General features: G+C 47.1%; 1 protein-coding gene across 1 annotated transcript; it reads left to right on the forward strand.

Moving 5' to 3' along the window:
* Positions 1-3277: 3277 nt before the first annotated feature.
* On the forward strand, positions 3278-4963 carry LOC120651673 (probable xyloglucan endotransglucosylase/hydrolase protein 12). The gene is made up of 4 exons (XM_039929248.1): positions 3278-3522; positions 3711-3811; positions 3892-4085; positions 4293-4963. Exons 1-4 carry the CDS (start codon positions 3354-3356, stop codon positions 4693-4695), a joined length of 867 nt encoding a protein of 288 aa, XP_039785182.1. The 5' UTR covers positions 3278-3353; the 3' UTR covers positions 4696-4963.
* Positions 4964-12086: the final 7123 nt, after the last annotated feature.

Here is a 12086-nt window from a genome sequence, read left to right on the forward strand (position 1 = left end):
TGTGGGTATTACTTGTACGAGCATCTCATGGTGCAAAGGAGATACACAACTGATCGTGAATGTGTAAGGGAATACTCTTTATTAGGGATAGATGTTCATGTGTTACATTATTTTTGCGTATATCTAACTTACTTTCTCCATGGATTCTCATTAATTGCAGGACAATCCCCCAAGCAACAAAGGGCAACTCCATGAGAGACAACTTCTAGAAGTAGTCGCCGGTTTATGCCGTTTGATTATGCACGAAATAATCAACCCGAGAGGGATATTTTTTAATGAAGACCATGAATTAGCAATGGAGCCTAAATATCTTGGTCTTCGTGGGTGGGAAAACAAGAAGCATGGTGCCTCCTTTAGTAGCATCGGCAAATAGGAGAAAAACATGGATTCGAGCTTCAATTTTAATAATGTATTGTATTGATTATGCTTTGTAGTGATATAGGTGTGTTTTTATTTCCACATGATTTAATTTTATGTGCATAATTATTTATATTTATGAAATGTGTTCGATGTCGATCACTATGACATTCGATCGTGAACTAGCTTGATAGAATAAAATTGTAGAAATCCAAATTTTAGAAAATACCGGGAAACAAATTCGAATAATTAAAATTCAAATAGCTGAATTTTTTGACGGGCTGGAAAAATATCTTCAGGGGCGGGTTATCCGCTCACCCGCCCATGCAAATGGGTTTCTAGAGGCGGGTGAGGGGGTGACCGGCCCTGAAATGCATTTTTAAGGGCGGGCAACATACTCGCCCCTACAAATAACTATTTTTAATTGTGAAAGTAGGGGTGGGTGCAGCGCACGCCTTGCCGTTTCACCAGCCCCTATAAACATTTTCTACAGCAGTGAACTAATAAAAACTTGGCGTGCATGTTTGACGGTCAGAAGAGAGAGAAAGGGATGGAAACATCAGAGAGATAAAGATAAGTGCTACTTAATGACATTCCGTCACGCTGTTCTTACTCCTTCAAAATCTGTAGTTGCTTTGTGGGACATCCATAGTTCCTTACTCCACTGTAGAGCTAGCCTGAATGATAACAATTCCATCAAACTCTGTTCGGCAACTTTGAATGATTTATGGCGATCAATTTTGTTCACCGCAGGCAGGTTGGTTTTCTTCATGCTGCAAGGGTGGAGTTGCAATTATTGGTCTCACGGTTCTTGATAGTAGCCGCTAGCCAGGTAGGTGGAAATCTTGGCTAAAGTCAGTCACGGAGTGGGTAAAGTCCGTTTTTCAACTTTAAACCATCGCCATCGTCTGAATTTTAATTCTAAACCATAAAACCAGACATCTTGCACCCAGGAACTAATAAAACCGTGCAAATTACTCCCCCCAACCAGTCGAAACCACCCCGGTTTTGGCCACGTCATCCATCCCACTTGATGCTACCTGCCACATCACCTTTTCTCCTTCTACTCTCTCCTCTCTCTCACATACAGGTGGGCCATCCACCTCTCCTCTCTGTTCCCACCATGGCCATGGCACAGCAACGGCCGGCAGGAACGGCGGCCACTCGCCGCCGGCGACCTGGCCAGTGTTGGGGGCCTATCCCCACAACTTCTCGTTGCACCGCACCCTCCTGATGACCCCCCCCCCCTCCCCACACACACACATACAGAGCATTCATCTTCAACCTCTCATCGCCCTTCCCCTTCTTGGCCGAGTTCCACTCTCCAGCCAAATTCGCCGTTGTTGATCCACCTCTATCCAATTCCTCACGCCTGCATCATAACAACCATCCCACCAACCTATTTGAGCAGTTTCCAAGTCGATTCTGCTACCGGAGCTCTGAATCCCATGGCCATCTCATGAGGAGGAGAACGAGGGCAGCACGGCGCAGTGCTCGGGGGTGCTGTGATCAACGGCGCCTCCAACACGTGCTCGCCTCCAATGGGCGTGCTCGGCCGGACCCAACACTCTCAAGCCAGGAGGACGAGCTCGCCGCTGCGGCTGACGGCGCCGCCGGCATGCGCGTGAGCCACGCCGCCGTCACATGGCATTGAGCGCCTCGTCGTGCCCCGCTCTGTGCAACCATCGCCGCTCCCCGAGGTCGACTCAAGGACGCACGGCCTCAAGAAGCCTGCATCGCCATTGCTCCCCGGCGCGCCCCCCTGCTCCCGATCTGGGACACCATGGCTCCCGGCCCATCCATCTGCTACGATCGAGGACGCTGGCCCCCAACGCCAGTGAGGCCGGCGGCGGCGAGCGGGCCGCCGTGCGTTGCAGTGCCATGTCCATGGCTAGAACAGAGAGGAGAGGTGGAGAGGTGGATGGCCCACTTGTCTATGAGAGAAAGAGAGATGAGAGAGTAGAAGGAGAAAAGCTGATGTGGCAGGTAGCGCCACGTGAGATGGGTGAGGTGGCTAAAACCGGAGTGGTTTCGGCTTGGGGGTAATTTGCAGGGTTTTATTAGTTCGCAGGTGTAAGATGTCTAGTTTTGTAGTTTAGAATTGAAAATCAGACGATCACGATTGTTCAGGGTTGAAAAACAGACTTCACCCAAAAAATTAAAGAGATTAGGCACTTGAATTAGGAGCTTAAACTTGCTCATTAACCCCTCCTACATGTAACAATGCTCGGCCGACAATTTTACAAGTCAACATGCCGCCCACGACACAGAGACACCTGCAAGTCCTCGTGTCCAGAGCTGGAACAATATTGGCAGGAGATTTATATGTCTCAGTTGAACCAGCCAAGAATATAATCTGATCGAACGGGCCGGGGCATGTTTGACCCGACAATAAAATAGTCATCCCCGAGACCTGTTCGCGTACAAGGAGAAGGCGCCAATTGGTTCAGATCGGACGCTTCGTCCCCCTGATCGTTCTGAATTACGACGACTTGTTTAATTGGCGAGCACTGCTAGTACGGACCCCTCCCTCTCTCTCTCTCTCTCTCTCTCTCTCTCTCTCTCTCTCTCTCTCTCTCTCTCTCTCTCTCTCCTCCTCCTCCTCCTTGACAGCTACGGGTATGCAACGTTGTGCCGAGCACTAACCTCGTCAAAGACTAGAGACACAGCTGCCGGATGGAGCTGCTGCGTGTTGATCAGACCAACCTATAGCTACTAGATCATATCACAAGCTGGCAGCACTACGTGCAGCCTGAAGACACGATAACAAACAATAATTCCCTATCAACCTGACATGCCTACCAAAAACTCCATGTTGACTAGAAACCATCAGGACGGCATACGTGGAACTTAGTAGTATATAAGCAGGCCCGTCCCTCTCCGTTTCTCACCAAGCTAAGAACGAAGCACACAAGCCATTCAGCAGTTCTCGAGGACATTGACAAGAAGAGGTGCATCCACGGTTGCATTTTTTTTTGTCTCTCGACAAGAAGAAGATGGGGAGCTCCTCCAGGGCTCTCCTCCTGGCCGCCGTCGCCGCGGCGGTGGCCGGCCTCGCCGCGGCCAATTTCCGGGACGACTGCGACATCCCCTGGGAGCCCCAGAACGCCAGGTTCACCAGCGACGGCAACGGCCTCTCTATGTCGCTGGTCAGCAACTACTCAGGTACATACGGTGCTGAATCCGATCCCTTATTAGGTTCTTGATTTTTACCTCCCATCTTAATTATCACAGTAAGTTTTAGTAGCATTTGATGATCTGACGATGACGAAGATGCGATGAAAAATGTTTCTTCGATCATCTGACGATGATTATGCGATGATTCTTATGCTACGCGGCGGGCCGGCCTGCAGGCTGCATGCTCCGGACAAAGAAGCAGTTCATTTACGGGACCGTGTCAACCCTCATCCAGCTCGTCCCTGGCGACTCGGCCGGCACCGTCACCACATACTATGTACGGTGCTCTAGTTTCTAGTTTGTCTCTGCCTGCTTTATCTCCTGTTAACATCCTGCATTCCGATCCCTCATCATCAGGCGTCCTCCGTTGGAGACAATCACGACGAGATCGACTTCGAATTCCTGGGCAACGAGACCGGGCAGCCCTACACCATCCACACCAACCTGTACGCCGACGGCGTCGGCAAAAAGGAGATGCAGTTCAAGCCCTGGTTCGACCCCACCACCGGCTACCACAACTACACCATCTCATGGAGCCCCTGCATGATCGTGTAAGCATCATCTATATCATCATCAAAGCCCACTCCTCTACCTATATATAGCGCCCTTCATTCCATGAACAAACTCAAAACACAGAGCCTAGCTTATTTGCTACATATAGAGTCCTATAGACAGCAGCTGCGACGACGACGACGACGATGATTAGAGACCGACCAATCCATTATTGATACCGACGATCGATGATGCATCATTCGCAGGTGGTACGTCGACAGCGTCCCCATCCGGGTGTTCCGCAACTACCAGGCGAGCCACGGCGTGGCGTTCCCGACGAGCCGGCCGATGTTCGCCTACTCCAGCATCTGGGCGGCCGAGGACTGGGCCACGCAGGGCGGCCGCGTCAAGACCGACTGGTCCAAGGCGCCCTTCGTCGCCAACTACGACAACATCCACCTCGACCTCTGCGAGTGCGGCGCCGGCGGCTGCGCCACCAGCTGCCCGGCGGCCGCCGCGCAGTACAACGGAGCGTGCCAGCTGAGCCCCGCGGAGCGAGGGCAGATGCAGTGGGTGCAGAGCAACTACAGGATCTACAACTACTGCGCCGACCCGAAGCAGTGGATCAACGGCCAGAAGCCGGTCGAGTGCGACCTGGCACAGTACTGATCCATCAACAACTCGGTCATGGGCTTCACCACACATATATCGTCTACGGTCGTGACACGAGGAACGGACACCAAGAAAGGCTGATACGGCCAGCTACTACTTTTTTTTTGTTTGTTTCTTACCGGTGGGGATGAGACTTAATTTGATTATTCTTTTCATTTTGTTCATGCCTGTCTCTATGTTTTTTCCCCATAAAACATATGTATACTTGTATATTGGCATGCTCCGATCCATCACGTATTTGAATTCTCGGTTTTTCATTTCTTCTTATGAGTTGTGACCCATTTTCTCATTTCTTCCTTGGACCTTCTAAAGCTCAACTTGATGCCCGAGATCGAGCTTGCGGATGTGACAGGTGGGATCTCGATGAGGTTGGCTAAATATAGTGAAGCCACAGGGGAGGTCGATGCAAACGACAAGGCTGGATCTACGCGATGTAGGTTCTGGAGCTCAATATGTGATGATAGAATTTTGACATAGCGCGGCGAGCAAGCAGGATCCTAGCTTGACACTTATTGTATTAAAAAGATTTTTTGGAAAGCGAGAGGTATTTTTTTTGAAAAGGAAATGTGTTCTTAGCGAAACTTTTATGAAAATATTTTTTAAAAGCATAAGTAATTTCTAGAACTTGAGAAAGGACAGAAGACTGCCATTTGGTCCACATGCTTTTAGGAAGGAGCCAATTTCACTGCACACGTAATATATACATAGTTTAGCTTCATATAGGATAGGTTACTTGAAGTCCCATTACAACAAATTCATTTACAAATCTAGAGTAATATATACTACAACAAAAGTGACCACATGGGTTAATGAGCAACGGCGTCGAATGAAATTAGTACATGTCTTGTTGATATTGCCCATTGTTTGCATGTTCGTGCACGGAGAGGTGGTTGGGAAGCTTCCACTTGCTTTCTTTACCTTATTTTGAGCTTATTTGGCAGAGCTCTGGCTCCTTCAAAAACGGCTCCGGCTCCAGCTCCTTTGGTGGAGTGGCTTTTCTGGTAGAGCTGGAGCCGTTTTGGAAATCGTTTGGCAAAATAGCTTCACCTATTGGATTGAGGTTGTGAAATGTCTAAATTGCTCTTTCCTATATTTTTCTTTTACCTTTTCTTTTTTTTCTTTCTTTACCCATTTTTCCTCTCCTTTTCTTTTTCTCTTCCTTTTCTTGTTTCCCCTCCTCTCCTTCTTATCCAATCGGCCACCTCCTCCCCCACTTCACTGCGCCTCCTCCACCTCGCCTCGGCTCCCGACGTCCGCCCACGCTGCCGCCTCCCGGCCTCGGCCCCCGAGCTCTGCCCGTGCCACCGGCACCAGGCGTCCACTCGCACCGCCGCCTCCCGAGCTCTGCCTGCGGCGCCGCCTCTCGGCCTCCACCTGCGCCGCCGCCTCCCGATCTCCGCCTGCGCTGCCGCCTCCCGAGCTTTGTCGATGCTGCCACCTACCAGCCTCCGCCGGTGCTGCCGGCTCTCGAAATCCGCTCGCGCCTCCTCCTCCTGGGCCCTAGCGAGGGCAAGTCGGTCCAAGAGACCGGAGGAGCTCCGCGGAGCCGCGTGGAGCCACGATTTTGTGGCTCCATCTTCGCCATCCACTCTAGAGAGTGGAAATTCTAGGGCTCCATCGCCGGAGCCGCGGTGTTCCTCCCCGTTTGGCAGGGCTCCGCGTGGAGCCGGAGCTGGAGCTCCTTTTGGAGCCCTGCCAAACAGGGCCTTTATTTCAATCTCATGTAGCAACGTTTTTAGGACTTGCAGATGAAAATCAAGTGTGCTACAAACATAGTCAGTGAATCATGATGAAGAGGGATCACACACGACTGGTCATTTGCGGATCCAAGCGGCATATCATTAAGATTGTTAATTAGTCCAACACAACATATGTGAGGATCCAAGGACTTCAAGGAGTTATTATTAGTAACTGATGGGTTATAGGAACAATCCATGTCAATGTTAAGATATTTGCGGATGAAGATCAATAGAACTGATCCTGTTAGGTAGCATTCCTTCATGTATGCGTTGTTAGGCGTAAGGACTTCTTCAGTGGCATTTTGAAAGTGACTCGTGGTTGCTCAAAATGAATCTTTACTAGTAGAGTAACCGATGCACGGAGGAGAGAGAGAGAGAGAGAGAGAGAGAGAGATTGACTCTCTGTTTTGAGTCGACTCAAGGTGAATAAAAAATCCAACGGGGAGAGAGCTCATACACAGCTCCTCTCTCCAATCAAAGTTTTCTGTCACAAAACTAAAGTGAATCACATGCAAGTTATAGGGATAGGTGTGCAGTGACCCATGTGATTTGTTTATTTTAAAGTAAGGTCAATGCTACTTTTTTTGTCTAACATTCGATTCATAAAATCTAGTTACGTGGCCTGTATGTGAACCAATCCCATCCACAAGTGATACCCTAACTATGGATTAACTGTCCCTACCTAAAAGGAAAGGTTTCCACAAACCCATCCAAAGATAAGTAGTGGAGTGGTTGACCTAGCCATAAAAGGTTGATTGAAGGTCCAACCATAAGACTAGATCAAGGAAGCGAAAATTGACATGACCAAGTGGCAGTAGAGGAGTCCCTGCTTCCACAGTCGACGCAGCCAGCAGCCTCAGCGGTCACTTCTTCAGATGTTGATACTTCCTCTGCTGACCCGGTTACGACTTCTACGGATCCTCTACCAGGCAGTGCCAGCACGAGAGCCTCCACGACAGTCACTCCCCCAGTGAGCTCAGACCCAGACCAGCAACTTCCGTCTGTCACCGAGGGTGAGAGTTCTCCGTCCGACGACGACGACGACCCGGACCGCTTCCTCGCTGTACCACGACAGCACGACCCGTAGCTCGCCTTTTGGTGTTTTGATGCCAAAGGGGGAGAGGTGTTAGGGGAGCCACAAAGTTAGGGGGAGGGTAGAGCTAGAGAGAGCTCGTAGTTATCAGGACTTTGATTCTTTGTATCACATTTGGTGTTAATTCATGGATATGTACATTTGTCGCTTGAGTATGCCGTTCTTTGAGACATATCTATGGATTTCGTTTGAGCCGTTGAGCTCTTTGGTCCTTTTTCGAGTTTGCCTGTGTTTATCCTGTTTTATCTTTCTCGCTCTCTCGTTTATTTATGCTTGTGTTGTCATCAATCACCAAAAAGGAGGAGATTGTAAGCATCTAGGCCCTCAAGGTATGTTTCGGTGATTAATGACAACCATTATTGTGACTAATGAGTTTATGCAGCTTAATAGATCTTTATCGCTCATTTGGTCATATGTCAAAAGAGGCCCCTCAATTTCGGTTATTCAAAAAGGCGATCTCGGTATTCAACTTATATATGTCAAGGCTAAGGATCTTTCTAGTCCTAAGTGTCACAAGGTTGAGAAGGACACTTAGGTTAGTATAGGTTTTATAGTTTTGTAGTGATCGCACTATTAAGAGGGGTTAAGGCTAAGTAACTTGAGCATGGACATGGTCATTTGAAAATGGATGCACACTATGGTCACTCAGGTTTTTAGAAGTTCAAATAAGTGGTTCTCAACTTATATCTCAAGAATATTTGGATTTCATTCAAGACTCAAATCAGAAAAGACAAAATCAGAAAAAATCTATACACCGGTTTAACCGACGCTCTCAATTTTCTATACGTCGGTTAAACAAAGTCAGCAGAGCCTGGACAAATTCAATACACCGGTTAAACCGACGTGTTTGAATTTAACGTCGGTGCATTAGTCCAGAGTTGGTTTTTCCAGGGTATTTCAAGTTCTATACACCGGTTAAACCGACGCTGTTTAAATCAAGACGTCGGTGCAATTGACCAGTGAGATGGTTTTTTCAAAGGAATTCAAAAGTTGTACTCACCGGTTAAACCGACGATAGGTTTGAGTTAACGTCGGTGCAGTTATCCAGAGACTTGGTTTTTCAGCTGATCAGTGGACAACTACACTCACCGGTTAAACCGATGATACGTCGGTTAATCTGCCCAAGTTGTAACGGCTAGTCTTCAGAAGAGGCAGTTTACATTCACCAGTTAAACCGACGATGACTATTGGAGGGACGTCGGATTAACCGGCGCTACGCAGTTTTCTGGCAGCTTTTCTCCAACGGCTCAATTTGTGTGAGCTGCCTATATATACCCCTCCAATGGGTCATTTCGCCCACTCTTGACACCAGGCAACATCCATATACTCATACTATAGTCAAGAGCCACATTGAACTTCATCATTCACATACTTGTGCATTCAATCAATCAAGAAGCAAGATTAAGGACTTGAGTAGAGAGAAGCTTGTGTGCATCCGTTCTTGGTGATCGGTTCTTGCTCAAGTGAAGGCCTTAGCTTGTTACTCTTGGTGATTGGCATCACCTAGGCGATCTTGGTGATCGAGGTGTTTCTCGCGGAGCTTGCCAAGGATTGTGGGAGCCCGGAGAAGAAGATTGTACGTGGCTTGATCTCCACCACACCGGGATGGTGAACGGAGACTCTTAGTGAGCGCCCTCGTCTCGGTGACTTGGGAGGTGACAATACTCTTTGTGAGTGTCACAACGTGGATTAGGGGTGTGTGCCAACACATCGATACCACGGGAAAAAATCCGGTCGTCTCTTGTCCACTCTCTTTATTCAAGCATTTTCTTTCATTCAATTTACTCATGTGCTTGACTTAGAGATCATAACTTAGCTCTACCTTGCTAGGCTTTATTTTGTTTTTATCTCTCTTAGCTTGTGTAGGTAGCTTAGTTATCCGGTTGGTGAATTAGTGCCCTACTAGCATTGCATAGGTTAAGGTTGCTTTACTTTGTTTTAGAAATTGAAAAAGGCCCAATTCACCCCCCCTCTTGGTCCATCGATCCTTACAATTGGTATCAGAGCCTCGTTGCTCATTTGGATCATTAGGCTTCACCGCCTAGAGCTATGGCCAAGATGGGTGGTTCGCCGCCTCATTTCGAGGGCAAAAACTTTACCTATTGGAAAGTTCGCATGGCCGCATACCTTGATGCGATTGCCCCCGAAGTGTGGTTGGCCACTAAGACCGGGTTCGCCGGAACTCCCACCACCGAACAATTAAAATGGAATGCCAAGGCTAGAAATGCAATTTTCGAAGCTATTAGTGAGGAAGTCTTTGCTAGAGTTAATGGCATGGACTTAGCAAGTGATATTTGGAAGGAGCTCATTGAAATTCATGAAGGCTCCACTAAAGTTCGTGAGCAAAAATATCACTTGTTTAGAGCTAAGTATAATTATTTTAAAATGCTAGCTCATGAAAATTGCAATGATATGTACTCTCGCTTGAATGTCATTGTCAAGAACATTAATGCACTTGAAATATCCAAAATTGACAGTGCCTCCATCAATCGCAAGATTCTCATGCTCCTCCCGAAGCCAAAGTATAACATCATCAATGCTATGCTTCAAAAGGAGAATCTTGACACAATGGAAGTAGGTGAACTTGTGGGCGAAATTCGCGCTCATGAAATGAGTATCCTTGGTATGTCCGAAGAGCCAACTTCAAGCAAATCAATTGCTCTAAAGACCAAGGCAAACAAAGCCCGCAAGCTCAAGATGATCAAGCAAGATTCAAGCTCAAGCAATGAAGAAGATGATCATCATGAAAGCTCATCCGATGTTGAAGATGATGGAGAACTTGCTCTCATGATGAGAAAGTTCACACGCTTGAACGACAAGATCAACAAGAAGGGTTTCAACTTTGACTCTAAAAAGGGAATGTTCCGGCCAATGGATGTCAAGAACAAAATTTGCTACAATTGTGGAGAAAAAGGTCACATCCGTCCAAATTGCCCCAAGCCGGACAAAAGAAACAAGGATAACAAGAGCAAGCATCGCCATGATTCAAGCGATGATGAAGAAGAAGAAAGGAAGAACAAAAACAAGAGACTTAGGAAGAAAAAGAGCCATGACAAAAAAGACCAAGCTCTTCCCAAAGAAGAAAGGGCACACCAAGAGAAGCTTCCTGGTGGAAAAACAAGAGTAGGTGACCGATGTCTCATCAAGCAAAGATTCAAGTGATGAAAAAGACATAGTCACCATCGCCCTCACAAATGAAGGACCATCACTACCTCCACCTCCAATGTGCCTCATGGCCAAAAGTAACACTAAGGTATGTGAGAGTGAAGATGATAGTGATGATGAGCTTGACCCTAATGAGTTTGCTAACCTCATTAATGAGTATACATCCGTCATCAAGAGGGAAAAGGGCAAGGTCAAGGTTCTTGAGAGCACTCGTGCCAAGTTAGAGCTTGCCCACTCCGATTTGCTTGGCAAGTACAATGACTTGCTCAAAAAGCACAATGAGTCACTTGTACTTGCTAAGCAAGTTGAAGAGAGCCACAAAAAGCTTAAACAAGAGCATAGGGAGTTGGCTCACAAGTATCAAGAACTTGAATTTGCCTACGAAGCAATTGACCCAAGTCTTGAGAACTTTGCTCATGAAACTATTGAGAAGGTCAATGCTTCTACTTCATGTGATGACCTACTCAGTAATGCAAATGCTACTAATGCTTTGCCCGAGCTTGTACCTTCTAGGGAAAAGGAATTGATGGATCAAGTTGCAAGCCTCAAGAGTAGTGTGGAGAAGCTCTCAAGAGGAGAATACATCCACAAGGAGATTCTCTTCAACAATGCCCGTGACTATGGCAAGAGAGGTCTTGGTTCATTTCCGGAGCCAAACATAGCTACTACTCCTTCTCCGGAGATAAAGATTAGCTTCATCAAGGAAGTTGGATCATATTGCCAACATTGCCAAGTCACCGGGCACCACACTAGGGAGTGCACTTTACCATCACGTCCTCTTCCTAAATTACCCAAGAATTACTCTTCAATGTTTCAAAATAACCATTTTCTCTTGAGTAAAGTGAAGGGCAAGGTGAAGGCCAAATTCATTGGCAAACTCACTAAGGAGTCAAAGAAGAAGCTCCACAAGCAACTTTGGGTCCCAAAAGCTCTTGTCACACATGTGCAAGGCCCAAAGCTTGTTTGGGTTCCTAAAACTCAAAAGTGAATTCTCATGTGTGTAGGTGAACTACAAAGCCGGTGGAAAACATTGGGTACTTGATAGCGGTTGCTCTCAACATATGACCGGCAATGATAGCATGTTCACCTCCCTTGAAGACCCCGGCGATCATGAACATGTCACCTATGGTGATAACTCAAGGGGAAAAGTTTTAGGTTTGGGTAGAATAGCAATCTCTAAAGATTTATCTATTTCTAATGTCTTGTTTGTAGAAGCACTTAATTTTAATCTTATTTCTATTGCTCAATTGTGTGATCTTGGACTAACGTGTACCTTTGACAAGAATGGTGTTGTAGTAACTCTTGAAGAAGACAAGTCAATGGTATTCACGGGGTTTAGGCATGGCAACATCTATTTAGTGGACTTCTCTTCAAAGCAAACAAGCACCATG

This window comes from Panicum virgatum, chromosome 1K (assembly GCF_016808335.1).
Source record: "Panicum virgatum strain AP13 chromosome 1K, P.virgatum_v5, whole genome shotgun sequence".
Taxonomy (NCBI): Eukaryota; Viridiplantae; Streptophyta; class Magnoliopsida; order Poales; family Poaceae; genus Panicum; species Panicum virgatum.

Excerpts from the sequence above, each read along its gene's own strand:
- LOC120651673 (XM_039929248.1), top strand. The coding sequence starts at position 3,354 with ATGGGGAGCTCCTCCAGGGCTCTCCTCCTGGCCGCCGTCGCCGCGGCG. Across the intron at positions 3,523-3,710 it reads GCTGGTCAGCAACTACTCAG|GCTGCATGCTCCGGACAAAG; the intron begins GTACATACGGTG and ends GCCGGCCTGCAG. Across the intron at positions 3,812-3,891 it reads GCACCGTCACCACATACTAT|GCGTCCTCCGTTGGAGACAA; the intron begins GTACGGTGCTCT and ends CCTCATCATCAG.